At 39.7% G+C, this 24,629-nt stretch overlaps 1 protein-coding gene across 4 annotated transcripts in view; it reads right to left on the bottom strand.

Moving 5' to 3' along the window:
• Positions 1-3,462: 3,462 nt before the first annotated feature.
• The window catches only part of IBTK (inhibitor of Bruton tyrosine kinase), a 62,858-nt gene continuing 41,691 nt past the window's right edge, over positions 3,463-24,629 (bottom strand). For 3 of the 4 annotated variants that reach the window (XM_080934820.1, XM_080934819.1, XM_080934821.1), the window contains 8 exons: positions 23,150-23,298; positions 20,894-21,054; positions 18,437-18,529; positions 17,748-17,891; positions 10,962-11,105; positions 6,905-6,976; positions 6,287-6,416; positions 3,463-4,639 (listed from right to left, as the gene is read on the bottom strand). In XM_080934820.1, coding sequence (XP_080790946.1) covers positions 4,508-4,639; positions 6,287-6,416; positions 6,905-6,976; positions 10,962-11,105; positions 17,748-17,891; positions 18,437-18,529; positions 20,894-21,054; positions 23,150-23,298 — 1,025 coding nt within the window. In that variant the 3' untranslated portion in view covers positions 3,463-4,507. Of the gene's footprint in view, positions 4,640-6,286; positions 6,417-6,904; positions 6,977-10,961; positions 11,106-17,747; positions 17,892-18,436; positions 18,530-20,893; positions 21,055-23,149; positions 23,299-24,629 lie in introns of those variants that run through there. The other variant, XR_013975482.1, reaches the window with a different exon arrangement.

A 24,629-nucleotide genomic window follows, 5' to 3' on the forward strand; every position in this document is an offset into this window, starting at 1 on the left:
ATGAGAGGCAGAATTCCACATTTGTATACAACCTGGACAGTGACCATGGCTAAAATAAACAAGAACCCAAGGGCTGGGCTAAAGCATTTAGCGGTGTTAAGCATATGTGGTTTTAGGAAGGTGCTTTTCTATTTCATATTTTTCTCGTTTTGTTTGTATTATACATAGTGCTTTCTTCTCCTGCTATTTTTTTAATCTTTATTTTTGTCTTTGCTGCTGTTTTTCAGAAGTAGGTCTGTGTCCCTGGGCTGTCCTTTCATGTGAGTTAGAGACTACCAAGCTGAAGTTGCAGCAGCTACAGGGAGATGGTCAGGGGAATTGGTTTTGTTCTCAAACTGTGGGTCCCAACCCCTAGAGTGGGGATCAAACAACCCTTCACAGGGGAGGAAAGCCATCAGAAGACACAAAAGGTTACCGTATACAACCGTAGAAAAATTAGTTATGAGGTTGTTGTAATGGAAGCAATTTTATGGTTGGGAGTCACCACAAAATGAGGAACTGTAAAGTTCACAGCATTGGGAAGGTTGAAAAAAAAAAAAAACCTTGCCTTAAAGCAACTGGCCAGTCAAGTAGACTTTATTAAGAAACTGAAAATGTTGGCCTTTCTCTCCTGTGTCCTTACAGGATATTCCCATGCCACACAGAAATTGATAAAATTCTAAATCTGGGCGGAGTCAGCAGGTTAGGGCCCAGAGATCAGTCACAGGTCCAGGAGCCTGTGGACTGAGGCCTCTGAAACTGTTCCTTATAGAAGCAGCCTCTGCAGGCGGGAATGGAAAGCCTGACGGAACTCTAGAAGCTTCCTACAGTCACAAAACCATACCCATGCCCATCGGCCTATGGCTGCATAATGAAACGTGGTATATCTATACAGTAGAACATTATGTACTATTAAGAAAAGTGAAATTATGAAATTCATAAATAGACGGACCTGGAAATAGTCATTCTGAGCAAGGCAACCCATATCCAGAAAGATAAGCATCACATAATTTTCTCTCCTTTGTGGGACTTAGTTTGAATATCTGTTTCCTTTGGAATAGAATATCCACCGAGGTCAGGAAATTACTAAGAAGCGGTAGTCAGGGGCTTTCAGGGGAGGGAAGATAGAATACACTGGTATATAATGTTAAGAGGAGGACACAAAGGAGGAAGGCATAAACTGGAGTGGGGGTGAGAGGACAGAGTAGAAGAGGAAATCAGGAGGAATAAATAAGACTAAAGACTTTCCCACAGTCATAAGAAACCCATTACTGCAGAAGCTTCCTAAAATACATCTATACACATACACCAAGTATTAAAGCGGAGTCATCCTGTAACAGTTCAAGAATGTTCCTGCTAGACACGAGAAGCTAGCAAATAAAAAATTTAGTGCCAGGAAAGGGCTGCATCTTTGGGGCTGTTGGCTACCGAGAAGACAAAGGACTGGAGATGTGTCTTTTTTCAATCAGATGCTTGGCAGAAACTGCAGGGATCCAGTTCAGAACATCAGGGAGAAAATTTCTTCAGACTTTAGCTGAAAAGCCACCACAGAACAAGGAAAACAGGAGCCAGATGTGTCTGTCTTGAGTCCCAGTACCCAAAATGGCTGCTCAGAAACATCTGTAACTCCAGTTCCAGGGCTCTGATGCCCTCTCCTGGCTTTTGTGGGCAATACAGTGTACAGAGATACTGGTAAAACAGTTACAAGTAAACATTGTAAAAAAGGATGGTGAATAGATCCTGAGAGCAAAGTCTGAGTTTGTTTTAAAGGACATAGAGAACAGTGAACTCAGTAGCAGCAGTAAGAAAAACAGAGACTAAGTAGCCGACACGGATGAGTTGGGATAGACGCTGGAGGACCACCAAGTGAGTGGGATGCAGAAACCATGAGGAAAGGGCTAGGCGTGACCCACAGCTTCAGCCCGAGTGATTCCAGTGGATGGCTACTGTACAAGGAAAGAATGGGAACAGAAGGAGCTCGCCATACCACAAACCAGCGGCTGGCCGGGAACCAGAGAAAGGGCTGGAAAAATGCACGGGAGGACACATGTAGAACCGAGACTGGCTTTGCTATCTGGCACAGCCTGGCATCACCTTAAGAAAAGACTCCTGGACCTCAGCATGTCTCCGATCACTGTTTCCAGTTACTTCCTGAAGATGGCTCTACTTATTTTCTGAAAACATCTCTGTATTAACAAATCGGAAATATCTGGACTACAAGCTTTATATTCCTCTCTATAAAGGTAGTCTTTTATATAGTTTTCTTGGTAAACTGTTATAGATAAATGACAGTTTCAAAGACACAACAGCCTGCTGTGGTTGAAGGGGACCATACTACAAGGGGAGAAGATGACATTCTTGTTGGTCACCTGCTGGACTTCACTTTCTTCTGTATGTGAAGTATATAAAGGTAAACTAATAGGGCTTCATATATAGATAGATAGATAGATAGATAGATAGATAGATAGATAGATAGATAGATAGATTATACATCCTTCAAAAGTGCTGCAGACAAGCTGCCTGCCCACAGCTGGCCTTCAGACCAGGCTGTTGTTCCCATATGCTGCAGGATTTTCCCAAAGAAGACATGTGTTTAGAATTTAGAGACTTAGTCAACAAGTTCACTTGACTTGACTTGTAGTTTTCTTGGTTTCACATCATAACACCTCCTCCTGCAGGTTCTCCTTCACACAGCGTCAGCTTTCCAGACTCAAGTTCTAGGTTTGTCTCCGAGAGGCTTAAAGGGCCTCTCCTAGCAATCACTCAAATTGACGACTCACAGCTTTTCTTCAGTTCTATTGATTGGCTTGAAGCTATGCAGATACAGATGGATGGGTGACTTCAGGAAGAAGGAACTGTTAGGTAAAACTCCCATCATCCTCCTGGGGTTTCAAGGCAATAGATCAATCAGCTGTCACCTTCATGGACTCGTTCATGAAAAACTAAACTTCACAGTGAGGCTTATCTTTCACTTTCCTCGCAGAAGCATCTTTCTCCATATGAAATTTCGTACAGTAGCTCACTACATGAAGCAGACCATACAGGACAAGCAATCTGCTCATGGTTTATAAAGGAAGGACACGAGCCCCATGCTCTGTCAACCCCAGCTCACCCCCATGCCCTCCAGATGCCACAGGGTCTCCTAAGAGTTCTTCACAGGCAGAACAGAGGACAAAAAGAAAACCACCATTTACAGTGTCTGAAGAGTCAACCCTTCCGGCAAGCCAAGGACTTTACAACGCTTCTTTGTTGACAACACAAAGACATAAGAAAATTAATTGTTCCTCAAATTACTCAAAGATCTAGAATATAAAGTGTTATAGTCTATAAATGAAATTTTTAGCAGAGTAAAACTATACAACTGAGCATCAGTGTGGCTCATCAGGGGAAATAATTACTGACAGCTGGACATTCTTCCCTCCAGGGGACCGTCTAGTGCTCCACTCGGAGTCAAACACACACACCACAAGTGAAGTGGATCGACATTACTTTTATTGCACATTTGCTTACACGTCTGCTGTTTGTGGGCGGAACTGAAGTAAAGCACTGAGTTAGTTACTGTCATCCAATTTCCCAACAGCTGAAGTCAAGCGGCGAACTTCCAGCCTATCTAGCTCCAGAGATCCTTTCCTAGAACTTAAAAATCAACGCTCTCATTTGGTCTGCACACCGAAGCACACATTTTAAAATTATTTTTAATCTTAAACATTCAAAATCAAACCAAACAGCATACTATAAAGAAAAAAAAATCAAAATTTCCACATACACATATAATCCAGGCTCACAGAAATTCTGATTACACAGACTAAAAAGTAATTATAAACAACCACTCTGATAAACTATTCAATAATCTTACTCTCATTTTAGAAAAACTTAACACCTTAAGAAACTGATTCTTCACAATTAGGTACTGGTGTTTGTCCTCTCTTGCTACCTCCCCACCCCAACAGCAACACAATAAAAAAGAAAAATCCATGAATCCAAATCTCCCACAGAAGCTATGATCATAAATTGTCCAGCAACTGTAAAGAGGCCTAAGAAATGAACAGTCCCATGACAAAGCAACAATAGAGACACATCCCAGGCAGACAGAACATCCTATCCATCAGTGACTCAGAAGTAATGACTGAGGCTCCTGCCGGAAGCTCATCAATGTCTTACTTAAAAGTCATCTGTGGCAAGCTCTTCTAACTCACCCCACATTCTCAAGTGAAAAAAATTATTTTTAATGAATTATCCTAAGCTTTACATTTCTCCCCTATTTTTCTTAGGTAATTTAAAAGAAACAACCCAACCAACCATAGCCTAACATTTTTCCTGACACATTTACACATGAAAGTTACTAAAATCACAATTCTGATAAATTTCTCACTAGTCATACAAACATTATAAACTACGGGAAGAAATCACATCCATTCCGGCTCTGACTAGAACAATGTGCTAACAAATCTGTAAGAGCGCTTGCGCATGCGTTTTCTTCATGTGGGCGGAGCAACCACAACTGGGAAGCAGCAAGCTCTCCAGTGAGCTAGCACCCATGCTTGTTCCACATAGGCACTGCCAGAGGCCCCTGTGGTGTCCTTTCAACGACGACAAACTCATCAGGGTTGCCAAATGCCTCATAGAAAACCAGCAAGTCTTGTATTGCATGCTCCTCAACCTGGGAGAAAAGAAGAAAAGATTTGCCTCATTTTGAAGGAGAACAGACTAGCAGAATACAGTAATGGTCTTCTGGCTTCTTTTGGAGTAACTGAAATGTCACAGAGACACAACACTGCAGAAATGACTCAGAAACCCTTGGCCTGATTAGAAACCAAGGGCCTGAGCTAGAATAATCAAATATCTGTTCTCACTTTAATTTGAGTCTCTTAAAATTTTTATGTGCATATGTGTGTCTGAGTGTATAATTGTGCGCCACATGTGTTCAATATCCTTGGAGGCCAAAAGAGAATGTCCAAATTCCTAGTACTCAAGATAAAGGTGGTTGTGAGGTAACTGATGTCAGTGTTGAAAACCAAACCCAGGTCCTCTGGAAGAGAAATACATGCTCTAAGCTACTGACCACCTGCCAGCCCCTTGATTTGAATCTTACATTTCAGGGAAAGAAAGGGCATGGAATTGCTGGGACCCATCCCTGCGAGCAGATCTCCCTGGGAGGTGCTCCTGCCGCCGCTCTATCCTCTACATCTTGCTTCTCAGTGTTATGAGGCTTGGATTTTCTGAGTCTGTATGTCTGTATTCTTTCGGATATGTATAGAAATCGTCCACCTCTCAAATAAGACCACTTTTCCATAAGTTAAGACAAAGAAGGTCTCTGTTGTCTATAATCTAGGAGCTGACATAAAAGCTGAGAAAAGTAGAAAACATCATCAAACTCTTTGATTGGCTATTTTTAAAACATCAAAGAGAACAAAGCATTGCCAATACTAAAAACAGAAACCTGATCACAATGTGCTAGTTCAAATTACTAATCCCAAGTGTCTTCAATTAATTACTTAAGTTAATAGATGGGTCAGTCTAGTTTTCCATGCACTTGAGTTTTACTCTAGCAGACCTAATTAGTTGTTCAAAGCCAATCAATTAAATTAAATAAATAAATACAATTTTCTACAGACCTATGAATAGGCTGGGTGTTATAATCAAACCAATAATATGTAGGTTTGGTTCTGATGCTAAGGTCCTGTTCCCCAGTTGGTTCTTGAACTGTCAGTAAAGAAGCCATATGCCAATTGCTGAGTGGAAGCAATAGGAGGGACTTCCAGGTCCCTGGAGGCAAACAGAAAGACATAAGGAGAGGAGAGACAGAGTTTGCCATGCTTCTGAAGGAGAAAAGGTGACCAGCCATGTGAGATCTCAGGCATGGTGGTGGCCTGTGGCTGCTTCTACAGGCAGGAGATCAGAGGTGTTTAGCTGGGGCTAGAAACTGAGCAACTAAAGTTGAGGGCAGGTGGAGAGGCGTGGAGCTAATATTGATAAAGGCCACTCCTACAGGATAAGTAGTGCCCAGTAACTGTGTCAAAAGGCAGGTTGAATTTGAACAACTGTGTCTGTCCGTGTTTTCATCCTCAAATCCAGTATTCTCTGGGCGGTGGTTGGTAGCACGGTCCGTCCCCAGAGCCTAGGTGGGGTAGCAAAGCTATATGCAGCAATAATGCATTTGGAAGGCAGAGGCAGGAAGAATGCCATGACTTAGAGGCAAGCCTGGACTACAGTGTTGCTTTAAAAACCCAAACAACAAATGCCATAGAGCCAGGGCTGAAATGTAGCACAGTTCTCACTGTGCGAGCTGAACAAGAACGTCACTCACCTGAATGAGAGCCAAGGGTTTCTCTCGGCTTCGGATGAGGGCAGCTTCTTGTTGCCGCTCTTCTTCTACAATGGATGCAAACGTGACTGGAGCAACCGCAGAAGCGGCCAGTGAGGAAGACATCCAGGGACTGTAAGGATGACAATAATGACTTTTACTCATGCCCACCAGGTTTTACATGTAAATTTCCTATGAAATATTACTTAGCAATGCTGCTTCCCCGGGACTATCTCATAAAGTGACAGGGAAGCTCTGCAGAAATAGTGAGGTGAGAACACTGAAAAGGAGAAATATCATTTCCCTTATAGATATGTTGCAGGTAGGGAGGGGGGATGGGAGCAGGGTGGGCTAAGGGGATAACATCTCAAATGTAAATACAGAGTATCTAATTTTAAAAAAAGATTAAAAAATATATGTTGCAGGTTCGATTTTAGAAAATTCTAAAAAGTTAAGGTGTAACAGATGATGTAATTAACTCTTACTTTAGGAAAGAGAATATCCAAACAATGCATTCTAGGAATTTCAACTATACAATTATCCATTAATCCTTAATACACATTTGTGTCAATGTGAAGCACCAGCTCAGGATAAGGCCCACAGATAACCAACTAAGCTTACTTGGGACTGTCTAGAAGTGGAAAATCAGAGACATGATTGCCTTCTAGTCCTGGGGTTCCATGAGGTGAACATCTGTAAAACAAATTCCAAACATCAGGATCAAAGATTCAGCAACATTAGTAAAACTTCTTACTAATAGATACAGCAGAACGTGAACTCCTGACTCAAGAGACAATCACTGCATGTGCTCAGGCCTAGCTTAAGAAGTACAACCAAAGAAATCCACAGAGGCTTCTGTAAGTCACAGGCCAAGCATAAGAAGCAGTCCTTTCTAGTGATGTTCATGTGTCTCTATGTAGGTAATCAGGCATATATGGGAAGTATAAAGGCCTAGGTGAATAATCAGGACTCATATTCTGTGGACAGCTAACATCCTGTAATATGATCCAGACGACAGACAGAACAGAATAGAGTATGGGCTCCGTTCAGAGTCTCTGGTCTGGAACCATAAGGCAAATGAGCCCTTCCTCCTGTAAACTGCCATGGCTGTGGCATTTCTGTCACAGCCATATAAAGTGACATACATTGTAAGTCTGTCCTTTCATTGTGTTCACCACCATAGCAAGCCTCCAGCCTCAGTCCTGGTTTGTAAGACCTTCCCAAAGGATGTGACTCCATCCAAGTTAATCCCATCATAATATAGAATATTTTCATTTATGTTACACTTTTGTCTATATGTAAAGGTTTAAGAGTCTGTGATGGCAGAGCCGGGACAGTATCAGTGGCTGGAACAGCATGCTGAGAGCTCACATCTTCTATCACAGAGAGCTGAAAGAATGCAGTAAAAATGGCCCACATCTCTCTCAGTGCTTGCCTCAAGTGACACACTTCCTCCACGAAGAACAAACTTCATAAGCCTCCCCAAACAGTATCGCCATGAGGGGACCAAGTATTCAAATGCCAAGTCCACTGGGAACAGCTCATCAACAACCATAGTTCAGATACTGGAAATTATCCAGGTAGTTCTGGGAACCAACTAACATGTATCAGTATTCAACAATCCACAAACACTGTAGAACTGGTAACTGACAGCTGTCAGATGAGTACAGTAAGTCAGTAGTTATGACTTATTAAAGAGGAATGAAGCATAGGTATGATCAAAGTCACCACAGCTACACACAGACATGTCACAAAGTAATTTTCCACAATTACTAATAGCTAATAAAGGATTGAAAAATGGTATGTTACAGACTAACAGAATTAAATTAACAGAAAGTTTCAAACCCAGGGTCTACTGGATCAATGCAAACTAAAGCTTTAAAAAAATAACCATTCTATTTTAGGAAGGACTGTGATAGATGGAATCAGAAACAAGCCTCAGTGGTCTGTATGACCCTTACTTCATGTATGATGACATTAAAGACGGGTTTCAATGTAACACTGAAACATCAATCTGGGGATTGGAGATTTAACACAATGAAGAGCTTGGCTACCAAGTCCCAAAAACCTTTTTAAATAACAAAATAATAAAAACAAAAATATATTTTACAAGATTATAATTCCACAAGTCTTTCCACAAATAATTTTAATGAATAATTATATTAATCATTTCTTTATCTAAACAACTGGGAGTCATCAAAATTTCATCATAAAGTATAGGAAAGCTACTAAATAAAATAGCTAGAAATTTTTTAACAATTTTAAACTTTCAAATAATATAAACTTATTAAACTTCAGATTCTAAAAGCAAAACCAGACATTCTAATATACAGCTTGTATAAATTTAATCTTTTGAAAGATAAAAATATACCAAAATATTATATAAAATATTTTAAAGAATTTTGTTTAAATCAAAAAGTACTGTCAAATATAGATGTTAAAAGAACTAAGCTATTTTTGCCTAGACAATATCTTTTACTTTATAAGATTTTATACTAGCTTTATTTTAAAAATTTACATAATATTAGAATTAATATAACCATAATAGCAATTTTTTCCAGAAATAGTTTTTCATGGTGATTAGGAACATGGCTCACATTTCCCAGTCCAGAACTACAGAACTATTTTGGTGAAAGGAAAATAAAACAAGAACAACAACAACAACAAACAAACAAAAAAAATGCAGCAAGGAACAAAGAGCTGAAAGAAGAAGCACAAGTCCCTCCCTTCTGCATCTTAGCATCCCCTGACGATACTCTTTGCTGCCGTTGCCTGGGGGAGAATTAATGGTAATAATTTTTTCGGTCAAATTTTCTACAATCTAGACAAAAGTGCGTGGTATGTAGATGTTCCTCAACAGAGTCCTGACCCTTACACTCTAAGGTCTACCAGCATCCCGTCTTACTGCTTTTTGTCCACTACTTCCTGTTTATGCTTCCCTTTCTCCTAGCTTTTCATTTCTTCTTTAAAATTCTCAGTCCACATTCCAAAGTCTGTGACAACAAGGAGGATCAATAGTGACCTGCTCCTTGGCTGTCCCACGGTCACTCACTGGAGCAGGATGGTGGGGCAGCAGCTGGATCTCCTGCTCCTCTAGGGTGCAGCACGGACTTGCCCCGCCCTGCGCTCACCTGTCACGTCACTCTGGAATGTACTGTCTGTATGCACATCCATTATGGGCTGGACCTGCACATGGTATTTCTCCATGTGCCCAATGGAGTCAATACAATGCTCCTACCAGGTATTCTGTTAATTTGGTGCACATTGTTTGCCTACAGTGCATATATATCCTTTTAAGAAACAAATTCCCTTGTGAATTACATGTTTTCTATGATCAAATAAAGCATGAAACACAATCTATGCTTTTTTCCATACCCTTATCAAAGAGAGCCATCTATATAAAAATTAGTTCCCATTCCAAACATCAAGCTACTGACGATCTTTCAACTCAGTCTTCCAAAATCATGAGAGCATATACTTCTCACAGTTCAGTCCCAATGTGACAGCACACTCTAGTGACCAACTAAGCAAACCACAGATCCTTAAGATGTTTTTAGTTCCATGACCAACAGCAATTTACTCAATGAAGAATTAAATTCCCACTGTATACTGCTAGAATTTAAAATGTAAAAAGACTATAAAAATAAACTTAATCTTTATACTTTCAAGTTTGTCCATCATGGACAGCAATTAAAATTCACTATATTCAAAACAAATATTATCTGAAAAGGAGTTACAGTTGGAATGTATTTCTTTATTCAGTCAGTCACCAAATACTGTTAAGTGCCCACTTTAAGCATGTGTATGCCATGTCTGGATAAGACCAACATCAATCTTGCAGCAGAGATGCTGCATTCTTTCATCTGAGGGGAAAACAGATGGAGCACATGTAACTAAGAAATGTTGCCATTAAAGTATGTATACATTTTCACGTATTACATAGGCATTTAAAACATGAATCATCTTTTAAAATTAGTACAAAGAGAACCTACAATAGCTGAGTTAGGTAGCACACACTTCTAATCCAGCACATAGGATGCCAAGGCTGGAGGATCCAAAGGTTAAAAACACCGAAGAAGTCCCAAGCTAGCCTGGGCTATGAGATCCTTGCTGAACAAACAAGGCCTAACTAAATTAAATAACTCCAGTTAAAGCCGGAAACACCCAAGTTCACTAACAGATACATGAAGGCAGGCTGCCGTAGATCAGTATCAAAAGACGTGCTTCGACGAGTTAGGTGGACCAACTGCTGGTACATAAACGTGGATGAGTTCCACAATAATTACAGTAGGAAGGGTCAGACTTTATAAAAGGATGCATCCTACATGGTTCCACTGACATAAAATTCTAAACTAAACCAGCTCCATGTTGTCAAAAACCAATGGGTAACTGGTAGGGAAAAGGGACACGACTAGGTTCTCTCCTCTGACATGTGACCACGTCACGGGTGCTCTGAACTGTGGCTTTATTTACAGGCCATTTACTATACTCAAATATCTCCAAAACTGTTATCAAAAGGAAGAATGAAAAAAGAGAAAGAGGAAATGGACTTGCTGACATTTGTAAAATGTACAGAAGCTATAACATCTGCTCTGCATACTTTTAACACCATTTTAGAACACAGAACCAACACAATATTTTAAAGGAGAAAATATTATACTAGTTTTAAATGTATTACCTTGCAACATTTAGGACTGGAGAGTTTTCAGTTCCTTTAAAACAAACTTTTTTGACATGATCTCCTGAACCGTGGCCAGGAACGGGTTTCTTTTCTTCTAAAGAATCCCGGAATGGCCGGGATGAAGGAGAGTGTAGAGACGCCCTGCAGAAGAAAGCAAAGATGGTGCTACAACGCTTTGTAGAGGGGCACACTAGGAGGCAGTGTACCGTATAAAACTGTCAAAAATGAAAAATGTAAAAACCCGATCTCACAGATTTTCCAACAAAAAACATTTAAAAACAAGACCAGTTTCACACGTTTTTCTTCTTTTTTTTTAAAATTTATTTGTTTTATAATTGTTTATTCCCAACAGAGTTTCAGTATACATGGTTGAACAGGACATGGCATACTTATTAATTTTTGGCAACTTGATACAAGCTAAGGCCATCTTGAAAAAGAGACCCTCAAGGAACAAAATGTGTCCATCGGGCTGGTCTGTGGGAAATCTGTGAGTTTTCTTGGTTAATAATCAATACATCAGGGTCTAGCCCACTGTTGGGCTGCCCTGGGCAGGTGGTCTTAAATCACTGGACCACGCCAAGAAGCAGCTTTCCTCAATGGCCTTTACTTCAAATCTTGCCTCCAAGTTCCTTCACTCAGTGATAGACTGAGACCTGGGACATGTAAGCCAAACAAACCCTTTCCTCCCTTAGTTGGTTCTGACATTGCTTTAACACAGCAAAAGAAAAGCAAACACAAATAAAGACACAGAAAAACACTCCTATTAAATGGCTATTTATATTAAAGTATATGCAAAAAACTAGGAAGGTAGTGTGTTAGTTAGGGTTTATTGCTGTGAACAGACACCTTGACCAAGGCAACATTATAAGGACAATATTTAATTGGAGCTGGCTTACAGAGAGATAAAGACAAGACTGAAAATCAGAAAATGGCCAGAATCTTCCCACAACTGACAGAAGAGACATAAATTTAATATGTAAAAATGTTAGCAACCCTCAGAGACAAATGCAAAGAAAAATACCCATAGGCAAACTAAAAATTTGCTTTAAAAATAAGAGAGAAAGTTGGGGCTCAGCACACTTAGCTCAGTGGTATATCCTGCCTAGCATGCAAAAGGCCCTGAGTTTGAGACCAAGACCAGAAAATGAAAGGAGGGGGCTGGAAAAGAGACAGAGAAATGCATTACTATATGAGAATATGGCTTGGGGATTATTTTTGTTTTGTTTTGTTTCATTTTCAGAAACAAGAGACCAGAAAGCAGTAAAAAGAGATCATTAACACACCAAGAAAAAGAAACATGTCAGTCTAGCCTACACCTCCAAGTGAAAACTGAAGGCATTAACAGGCCTTGACTGTGTTAGGCAGGAGCCAAAGGTACCTTGCCAGGATCCCTGAACCAGACCACTGAAGCTGCTTCGTAGGGAAAATACATAATGGAACAACAGATGATACAGTGTACCACAGGAATTACAAAGGTAATGAGGAACCCAATGGAGAAAAGTGTGACAATTTACATGATCATATGGGAAGATATACTTGAAACATTTTTTAACCAAAGAATAAGTGCTCATATACTTAAGAAAGATAATGCAAAAGGCCAGAAAACACACCTAATTTTCAATTCTACTGAAAATTACATATTATATTCTAATTACATATATTCCAATTTCATTACATTCTAGGATAGTTAAAGCTAATCTACCAGTAACAAAGGAAATTACCAATTTCCTTTGGCTCTGGAACAAGAGAGACACAATAATAGAAACTATTCCAGTGAGAATGTTTTAAGAGGACTGTAATATCTAGTAATTTATAAAAACAATATATATATATATACATATATATATACAATTTAAAAGAGGGGTTTATTCCAGGAACATTAAAAACACCCCAAAAAGTCAATCAATACAACTCATCATATTAAGATTGCAGGATGATAAAAACCATGGAAATACGAAGTAACGGAGTCAGCAGAGGAATCACCAAGTACGTAAGAATAAGTATAGGTGAGATTTGTACACTGAACTTTATTAACATTGTTGAAAGAAACCCTTAGATTTAGTAGGCTCACAATTGAGAGCATATTAAATTCTCAATCCTCAAATTGATCTAAACATTTAAGATAATTACCAGCAAAACCCCATGGGTCTTTGTCTTTTTATAATTTATGTTTTCATTTTTGACAGAATTCCTGCAGACATGGAAGAGATACAAGTAAGGACTCAATGGCTCTGATTTCAGTGCTGACAGGCACTCCTCACGCTGGTGCGGCAGAGGCAAGAGTGCACACAGGCCAGAGAGAGGAACGAGTCCCCTCCACCAGAGACCAGCTCCACATTTAAGGTCACTTATTCTACGTAAAAACTCTCAAGGGGTAGGAGACAAACAAAATCCTTTACAAATTTGCATCAGAACCATTAACTATGAAAGTATCCGTGTAAAAAGAATACAGAAATGGAAAGTTCGTTTGGAAGACCCACTTTCAGTTCCTTGGGACCCTTATCTGAAGAGAGGGAGAGTATGATGGACACAGACCACTTGTGACTGGGAACACGGGAACACGGCTGCAGATACTCCTGCCAGACAAGCAGCTCGCTGCTCTAGAGACAGGAACGCTGAAAGGCTGACTATGGAAGCCAAAGCTGTCCAACCCACTTGTGAACCTAGGAATGTGTAGTAAACAGCATATACCCTGCCAAGTCTTTCCAGAGAAAAACAGTGCTTTGCTTGGGATAAAACCCCTTAAAAATAATAACAGTTACAGACTATCTTAAACTCGCACACTCATTAGCTGAGCACAGTAACTATAAAGCAGCTAATGTGGCAGTCTAAGCAAGCCCTGCCTTTCCACTGGGTATGCCCAGATTTAAAACTGTATCGCTTTGCACAATTTTACTTTTGGAACTTAGGCTTTGGCTATTTTCTATCCTAAAAGCCACAGAAACTTTATAAAGAAATATCTGCAGACATTTATATCCACACAAAAATTAGTCAGGATTTTGTTCCTTAGCTTCAGCAAATTTAATAAATAAAATTTCTAGGTGAAAAAGGTTAAAGAACTCCAATTATTTTACATAAGCTAGCTCAAAGGAATTTACATTCAGACATCTGGCCAAACCACAAAGACCATACATTTTCCACAGAAGTAAAAAATATATTTCTCCAAGTAAAACATTTGAAGTGAGACTTGCCCAGATCCACATGCATTCGGTGTTTTTCATCACTTTTATAAGTCAACTGGCTGGAGCTTCGCTCTAATGCAAAGCCCCGGGGCATTTAGTATTTCCGTCGCCATGCCTAACTGTAGGTAGCAAGGGTCCAACTGTATCTTGGAAGATGTTTATGGAGTTAGTGCATGCAAATAGACCAGCAAAAACACTTCCACAACCACTAATCTGTGCTTTCATTAACTGCACATTTAACACTAATATAAAGACAAATATGAAAACATCCACAAACATAAATTTTCATTTCATGATTCTACAGATAATAAAATGTAACTAGCTTCAAAAGAACTAGCATCATCATACAGTCTGTAAAGATGGCCTACAAAATAAAATGCTAATTTTGGATTTTCTACTTCTCTAAATTAGAATATAATTTAAACTCTGCCAATTGTTTCTTAATTAGTGTGTATACAGAATAGCATCTCAGGGAAGTCACTGTACACTACACTCCTTTTCATCACACACGTTGCGACTTAAAAATAAAACTATATATTATATTAAATAATATAATTTTACTATTTTAACTATGCATTCTGTATATAATTAATGATTATAATATAAAAAGCAGCATATTACCTTTGGTTTTTTTGTCTAAAGTTCAACTTAATCTTTAAATTTATGAGGAAAAACCACTCAACAACTAGTACTATTTGTTTTAACTTGCATTCAATGTGCTTCAAAGCTCCTAAAAACCAACCATTAACTATTTTATATAATGTATTCTTTAAGTTTCTAAGAAATATTTTCCTTTCTGGTCTGTGACAATACGTTAAGGAAAAATGCATATAACCTCACTGCCTATTTTAATTATATACAATGTATATTATTCTATATAGGTATCTAAATATATATACGTGAAGGTACCTACTGAAAAGCTGTTTCAGTTTAGTGTTTAATGAGTACAAATGAAAGCAAATATTTATCCTAAAACGTTTCCCACAAAGGCGGTTTTGGACGCTCCTGAGGCAGCGCTGGAGTACGGCTCAGGGGAAGAGCACTTGCCTTGAGTACCTAAGGCCCTAGGCTCAACCTCCGGCACAGAGGAAAACCCCTTCAAGGTAAAAACATAGATGAGTCTAAAGTGGCAAAAGAACATGAACCGCAAACATTCATTTATTTTTAATCATTAATAAATTAATTCAGATACCGCTTTCATTTAGAAGCCAAAATAATCTATATTTGGTCTGCTATGTAAACAGTCTTGATATCTAAAGATATAAAATTAATCACTTATTTGTTTACAAAGAATACATAATAATTATCATTTATATTTGATCATGGCATAAATGTTTTTCAAAGAAAATATCCTCATGTTTCTGTCAAACTTAATGACATTTTCTCCCCATATTCCTAGAATTCTCCTTAACAAGCAATAAACCCCCTTTGCATTTTAGGAAAACAGTGCTATCTACATGGAGCTTAGCTCATGCTGCTAATGATTACTAGAAAAGAGTTCACTAAATTTGAACATCAAAATCTGAGGTTTCAAATACTTGATTACTTTTCCCTAAAATCCCACATAAACAGAAAATGACAGCAGCCTGAGGTCAGCACAGCGTTGCAATAGACAGCTACAGAGACAACTAATGTGAGCTCACAGAAGACAAAAAACTAGACTGACTGGACAGGAAGAACCCCGAGAGCTCCTGTCTGCTGGAGACACACTGGAGACAGATTGGCGTGGCTGCGGTACCAGATGTCACCTACCTGAGCTCAAGAAAAACTTGAAGTCATAAGTCAGATGGAAAACGGGAATAAGCTGTGTTTTGTGCACCACGTCTAAATTTGAAATAGTAAAATGTGAAAATCTATACTAAATGTGAACCAAATACCAGAAGAAACCTCCTTATCCTGATCAGCTTCCAGAATGCCAGAACCTAAACACACGGGCCTCGTCAGTGGAAGCAGAAATTGCTCATTAGAAAACTAAGAACTTTAGAGATGAAGAGAAAGACACCGAAGGGATCACCAACATACGAGGGGCCCCTACGGGAGACTGAGAGGCACACTTCACCAGTTACACATACACAGGCATACGGTAGTTCCAACCAGAGTACAAAAGCAAAACAACCAACAGACTTATACAGTGAGACACAAACATGAACCATAACACAGACGACGAAAGCAAACAGCAGTGTCAATCAAATGCTAGTTTTTATGTTCTATGAATCATACATTATGATTTCTTTTGGATTTCCTCTACCAATATAGTATAAGGTTTTATTATAATTTCATGATTTCATTACTCTGCAGTATTATACTTAAAAAAAAACATGTTTGAAACCTGTTTATCCATTCATTAATGACAGATAACAAAACTGTATCAAGATCTAGTTATTACAGTACGTATACACAGATCCCTGCCAAACGGGAGAACATTTACAGAGGAGATGGATCTATCATAGTATCTGTATCATGACCACTATAAAAAAGCACCACAGAAAATGAGACAGACCTCAGACCACAGGGGCCATAAAAGATACTGCCAGGAAAAAGCCTGAAACTCCCTTTCCTTGTTTACTGCTGGCTTTTAAATATAAGCCAACTGATGACAGTGAAATTCATATTCTATAGCTCAAAGAATCCTCAAGTATTTAACTTATTCTCTCAGAGTGCAGCATGGTCAGCCATGCTGTGTTTAGAGGAAAACGCTCAGTGCTTTAACAGCCCCGCGTCCAAGCTTCAGCAGCTCCTAGCTGGCTTCTCCCACTTCCTGTGCTTCCTTTCTCACTGACATGCTTCGAACCTACTGGTGTTTCATCAGCAATGACTGAGTTCCACAAGGTAATGTTCAGAACAAAATCAAGTTTGCTATTCTCTTCAACATAATGTATGCTTTTAGTAGTGGGGAAAATACCACAAGTCCTTCATTTTCAGGAACAGAGTGACAGGCACAAACACTGACAGAACCCCACCTCACCCCAGATGCCTGTGGGACATGAGTCTCCTGTCCCTCCCTCCCTTGCCCTTCCCATTACCCAGATACCTTTCTCTTAAACTGGGTCCCAAGCATTATGACATGCATTTCTAAGAAGGAAACTGGGAAAGTAGCAAGAAAACATTTTACACCACTCATCTCTGAATGTGGCCTCCATGGGAAGACCGTGATGGCACAAACTTCCACGCTAAAACAGATAAGACAGAGGGGACAGCACCGCCCAGACAGCACTGTCTCAGCTGTGCCGTCCAAGAAGACAACCACGCATGCGTGCAGAAAGACAAAGGCAGCAAAGACTAAGTGTCAAGTTCACTTTTGTGACCACATTTTAAAATGAAACACTAAATTCTTTTCAACAGGAACTACAGACTGACAAGAATGACACTAGAGTAGAAAGTCAACACACACTTGAACCATGATGTCTGTCAGTACATCTACAATTAATAATAAACCCTTTTTAAAGGCTGTTCTACACAAGTTCCAAGGTTAAGTTTAAAGCCAACAGGGGACGTGAATTATTTAAAAGGACTTTAGAAACACATGCAGGAGAAACTCAGAGGCCAAGAACCACCACTGAAGCCAAGGCAAGGCCTCCGTATTTTAACAACTGCAGCATACCATGCGTTCACTGGCTTGGGGGACTTTGAAGGAGTTGTCAGAACGGGCTCCATGCTGTTTGTTCCTGAATTGTTTTCTTTGGTAGTCAATGCAATCATTTTCCGTTGCTTCTGAGAAAGTTTGATTCCATGAGAAATAATTTTTCTAAAAATTAAATTAGAGCAAACCAATTACTTCTACTGGCTTCACTGTTTCTGAGAAATCTTAGTTTCCTAAGAAATCATTATACTAGAAAACAAAAGTAAACCACTCAGCATTAATCTCTGCTTAAAGTTATCCTATTAAATTTCAACAGTTAAAATGTCAGTTTATACTATTGATCAACAATGGTTAAACACGAGCCTCCAGAACAGAACTTGTATCAGGCTTGTGCATTTCTCAGAAATAAGACATCACAACAACCACTTCCGTGGTGACTGAACTCCAGCACATAACACTGTATGGTAATGCACTAGTGTGTTCGCTGGTGACTTCACTCCAGCACCTAACACTGTATGGTAATGCACTAGTGTGTCCGCCTGACCGACCATTAGCACTTAGCTAGCAAACAGTGCCGAGGCTGTTCGCTATCAGAAGACTTATAATTATTGTATCAAATGCCCAAAAATAGACTTAATATATCATTCCAATTATGTAGGACAGAAATACAACACAACATAGTCTTTTGTCTGAAGTTTTTTTTAACCAACCCTAAGTTTAACTTTGGTGCTGCGCCATCTTTCTGTCTGTTTGCTTCTGTTTCCATGATGGTTCTGAGATCCACAACAGGAGGACTCACAGGACTGGAAGACATAAAAGACAGTGATACATCTCGTTACCTATCATGCCCAACATCAAACTTAACCAAGCCTGTGATCTTATGTAAGGCTGGTGAGAACTAATCTATAGTCTAAGTAATAATTAGACTCATTTTGTTAGCTTCATCCATCCTCAAAAGAGGCATTTTGAATGATACCTACTCCCATAGATGCATATAACAAATAAATATTTTAAAGCTCTTCAAGTTGAGTGATAACCTGAAATTATTCTACTAACAAACAAAAAGCCAGATAACAGGAATCCTGGATCATGTAAACTAGGCAAAAGAATTCACTAAGACTTTAACTTCTCCTTTCAGATAAATGAAGCCTGATAATCATTTCATTCTCAAAAAACAAATAAAATCCTTACTACCATCTATTATTAACAAAACTGGACACTTTTTAGGAAATATGGGGGTTCTCAACAACACTGTACTCCACTGAAAGAAATATAAAAATAATCTACACTCTTTGGACACCGTTTCTGTTATGACTGAAATCTATGGTATACCTAAGAATAATCTGCATTATTACATATTAAAGGATAATATTTCATTTACTTACTTTCACTAAGAAATTCTGCTGCTAGACATTAAAAGTCATGTCAGGGAAGCTATACCACCCATGAAATCCTAACACTAAGGTTGTCTTACAGCAAGATCTCCCTAATGATACTACCAGGAGACATGCCAACATAGACAGAGGAACTTGCAGAAAGCCCTTCCCACAGATGAGGGCTACAGGCAGTCAGTATAGCCTAGCGCTCCCTAATAGGCTATCCAATCCCAAATGGTTAACTCTAATCATTTGTACATACGAGGCACACTAAATGAACGTGTGTGTGTGTGTGTGTGTGTGTGTGTGTGTGTGCGTACATATGTGTGAATGCAAAGCAATAATAATTACAAAGAAGAAGTCATAAATTTGAGGGAAGACACAGGAGTTGACGGTGAATAGTGGGAACAACGTGTCTGTGATTCTCAAAAGAATATAAATAAGAAATAATTGTAAGGTATCAGTATTAAAAAACTTTTTAAAAAAATAAAGCACTGTTCTCACTAGGTAATACTTCACAGTGATGTAGAAATTCTGGTGCATAAGCTAACCCTGAGAGTACTGTGATACCTACGCACTCTGTGAGTGTACATGGAGCTGAGGCAGAGAGGCAGCCTCACTGTTGACTTATACCAGCTACTCTGTAAATGTTTATCAGAACAATTACAAGATGGATCTAGGTGTTCACACAAATTACGTATCACCGATATTACAATGAATTATGTCTAAAGGCGAAAAGAGCCTATTATAGCTGGTTAGCAATTTTTACACATGCAGATAGTTTTCTGTGTATTAGAGTAACTTAGTATTCTTTATTATAAATATTCATTTGGCTTTCAGAGAAACAGAGAAAAAAATGAAAACCCTACATGCTGAAGTGGCCACACCAGACTGGGATTCCGAGTGATTTTCATTCTTTTTCCTGTCCTCCATTACAAACACCTGATTGGACTGAAGGGCCACTCTACAAGATGGAATGCCTGACATTACTTGAGAAGCCAAAAACATTAGACAAGAGAGGCCTAGAGGAAAACCAACTGCTGCTATTCTGCTAAACGAACATAGCAATGACTGCTAATGGCCTTCTGCTCTACCACAGATCAGCGTCTCACCCAGCCACCAGAGAGGCGTCCTCCTGCAGCAGATGGGGACAGATACAGTCACAACTGAACAATGTGCAGTCTCTGGAAGACACTCTTAAATTATTTTAATCAAAGTCCTGTCCCATTTAGGCTGTGAGAAGTATGTGGGAGAGAAGGCAGAGACATTTTAAGAGCTTGAAAAGATGGGGGACATGAGGGGGACAGTGTCTTCTAGATACAACAGGACTGATGTACACATGAGCCACAGTGACGGCAGTGTGCACAGGCCTGCTCAGGTCTAAGCCACATGTGGTCCCTGCGCTGAGACAGGGAAGAGGACATGAGCTCCTATCCTTAACAGATGCTGTTTCCAAGTTACAACTGCTTATAAAAGTGAAGTTTTCTCCAGTTTCACGGGGGTAACAAATCACTCTTAAGGGTAAACCCCTATCCATGCCCAGGTCCTGGATGTGTGTGTGTGTGTGTATGTGTGTAGTTCTTATTTGTGTTTTAATTCTGGTGACATTTTTGTTTGTTTGGTTTTTCCCTGTTTGTTTTCTAAAAAGAGAAAGAAAGGAGGTAGGCTCTGAGGTGAATGGGTATAGTGGTGAGGAGGATCTGGATGAGAAACCATGGACAAAATATAGTGTATGAAAAAAGATATTTCAACGAAAATATTTAAAAAAAAAAAAAAAAAAGAATGTCCTACCTGCAAGAGCCAGCAACCCAACTGGAAGAGCCTGCAGAGTCCACTCTGTTACTGGGGATGAACTGGGGAGCAGACTTAGTCGTTGGTGATTTCTCCCATGGTTTTAAATCTTCCCTAGTACAAGGAGGAGGTATACCATTCACATATGGCTTAGCTTTCCCCTGTGAAGAAAAAGGAGGGCTAAGTCCCAGTTCAGAGCAGGCAGCTGGCTTCGCAGCTCAGTGAGGACAGCCAGCGGCACTCAGCCGCCAGCACTGTCAACTGTGTCCACACCCACTGCTTCAGCAGCCTCCAAACGTCACTTAGGACTAGCGAGCTGCTGTACACACAGGAAAGGAGATGCACACACTAGCCTTCCACTGAGACGAACAGCAAACAAGACATAATAGTACATATCAGATAGGAAGCAGCAATATTAAAATCTGCATTTTAGAAGGAAAATTAACTTTAGATTGGAAAAATTGGTACAAATTTCTTATAATTCACTCGATGATATAGTACGTTAAATAAAGTGGAAGTAACATAATGTTGACACTTCTCTGGGGTCCTAATGTCACTGCCAGTACAAACAGCTCAGACTGGTTTGAACGAGCCCAGGCACTGTCAAGGCAGAGCCTTCTACTCTCAGAGGACACTCACTACACCTCAACTGTCCTTCAGATTAACCTGTTGAGAACGCAATTTCCCTCAAATTTCTATTTGAAACTTCAACTTTCTGTAAGAAGAATAAATTTATAGTCTCAGAAATTGTAGGTGTAGCCAATGTAGGTGGTCATGGTTCGTGCCTTTAATCCCAGCACTTGGAGGCACTTGGGAGGCAGAGGCAGCCTGGTCTACAGAGTAGGGCTACACAGAAAAACCCTGTCTCAAAAAACAAAAACAAAAACCAAAAAATTTTTAGATGCCCAAATATGTTTCATGAATGCGGCAAAATTGCAAGGATGACTCAGTTTCTGAAATTGTACCTATATTCCTTCCTGTGCAGGACAGCTACGGAGCGGGAATGAAGGACATCTAAGGAAGCCTCCAGAGCTAAGCGGAGGAGCACTGCATCGAAGCTGCCAGACCAGCAGAACAGCTTTCCGGCTGGTTGTGCTTTGAAAGAAAGAACCCAAAACTGGAAAGCAGTCTTACTTTCTTTCTTTTTTTTCATTGGATATTCTCTGTATTTACATTTCAAATATTTTCCCCATTTTCCCCCACTCCCATTCCCCCTCCCCCTCCCCTTGCCTCCATGAAGGTGCTCCCTCTCTCTACCACCCTCTCCCACCTCAGCACCTTGGAGATTCCCCTACACTGGGAAAATGTGCCTTCACTGGACCAAAGGCCTCTCCTCCCACTGATGCCAGACAATGCTATCCTCTGCTACATATGCACCTAGAGCCATGGGTCTCTCCTTATGTGCTCATTAGTTGGTGTTTCAGTCTGGGAACTCTGGAGAATTTGGTTCGTTAATAATGTTGTTCTTCCCATAAGGTTACAAACCCTTTCAGCTCTTTCAGTCCTTTCTCTAGCTCCTTCATTGGGGTCCCCATGTTCAGTCTGATGGTTAGCTGCAAGCTTCATCAACTGTATCTGTATGAATCTGGCAGAGCCTCCAAGGAGGCATCCATATCTGGCTTCTGCCAGTAAGCACTTTTTGGCTTCAGCAATAGTGCTTGGGTTTAGTGGTTGTATATGGGGTGGATCCCCAGGTGAGGCAGTCTCTGAATGATCTTTTCTTCAATCCCTGCTCCTTTATGTGTCCCTGTATTTCCTCCCATGTGTTTTGTTCTCCCTTCTAAGAAAAGAAGGACTGAGGCATCCGTATTCTGGCCTGCCTTCTTTTCTTAGAAGGGAGAACAAAGAAAAATTCATAAGGTCTGTGAATTGTTTTTTGGATATTCCAGTCTTACTTTCAAAATGATTTTTTTTCTGAGAAATTTTATCTCATTCATAGGCACTTCCTAAAATATTTCTGGAATTTAGCTGCAAATATACTTTTCAATGTCTGTTCAATAATACTATATTGTATTTAGCATCACTATATTTTACTTGCCAAAAGATTAGCAATGAAGTTCATAAAGAATTCAAAACTATATTAAAATTCCTACAATTAGAATAATTGCACAACACAGGGAAAAACTAACCTTATACATATTATTTTTTTGTTAAGACCAGAGGAGTATTTCAAAGTTTGAGAAAATGTAATGAAAAGGAAGGTAAAATATCAGCACCTCCAACCATGGAAGTGAGGGAACAGGCTTGCAGACCAACCTCAACTTTATCCGAATGGAGTCCTGCTATAAAGTCAGGTGACTGTAGATCTCTGGGACTGCCCACTGCTGCATAGCTTCCTTCAGAGTCTGAGGTCAACAATTCTGGAAGAGACTCCACAGAACTCGTCTTTGCAGACTTTAATAATCCTAAAATATAAAGTAAATAAACTGTAGCTACAGACATACTAAACATATGTGTTACACTCAGTGAGCCAAAGGTAAAACAAGAAGCTTAAATTACACACATCACACCAATACTGTTTAAACCAAGGTGACATAAACATTGACTAAGCAAAAGGTTAATATGAAAGAGGTTGTGACACAGCTGCTTATTCAGCCTAAGTACCTAATAACCAGTCAGTAAGACTCAACAACACAGAACTCCATGAAATCTGCTTTGAAGAGAAGATTAACCTCCTTCCTCAGGAAAGATAAGGGAGAAGAGATGACTGCTCCATGCTAACACAGGCCGTGCCTGTCCCTTTTCAGAAATCTTCCTGCACAAAGTCACCGTGCTCTGCAGCGAGGCAATGGCTCCACTGTGAGGAGGAAGCTCCTCGGTCTCAGTGGCAGCACACAGCCGCATGGACACAGGCTCCTGCTGTCCCCAGTGGCACCGTACTGGAGGGCTTGTCAGTTTGTTGTCTGTAAAAACTCTCATTTGTGAACTTCAATTCCCTTATCCCCTGACATGACCTAAATGCCTGCCTCTGAAATCTCTAGTGTTCAGGTTCATCATAAACATAATATACAGTAAATTACTACTTGATTTCAGGTGATAATTCATACCTTTTTAATTAATTAGAACCTAAATGAAGTGTCAAAACAACCTGGATGGGGTAGACCTTATATGAGCTGTAAGAGCTATGACTAATTAAAAATTCAAGGATGCTGTCTCCTATACACTCAGGAGTATTGTTCCTTTAAGGAAACCGTCATTAGTAAAAACTGACTGGAGAGATGGCTCAGAGGTTAAGAGCGCTGACTGCTTTTCCAGAAGACCTGAGTTCAAATCCCAGCAACCACATGGTGGCTCACAATCATCTGTCTGACTACCATATGCTAATACCTCAAAAGCCATTCTGTAGTCTCGTTTTTTTGTTCATACTTCATAATTTCATCTAAAGAAACCATTAAAACTTTGCATAGTTTAACTATAGATAAAATAAATATAAAGTATGGGACATTATGTAAAACAACTTGCCTAATGTTTGAGAAAAGAATACAACAAAAAGCAAGAGAAACTTGATGAGATGAAGACGTAGGGATAGAAATGAAAAAGAAAGGGGGCTGGAGAAACAGCGCAGAGGTTAGGAGTCCTTGCTCCTCACTGCTCCTGCAGAGGTGCAGATTCTTAGCACCCATGTCAGGTGGCTCACAACTGCCTGTAACTCTAGCCTCAGGGGTCCAGTGTGCACGCGCACACACACGCACACACACACACACACACACACACACACACACACACACACAAAGTG

The sequence above is a fragment of the Micromys minutus genome, assembly GCF_963924665.1.
Source record: "Micromys minutus genome assembly, chromosome: 21".
Lineage (NCBI taxonomy): Eukaryota > Metazoa > Chordata > Mammalia > Rodentia > Muridae > Micromys > Micromys minutus.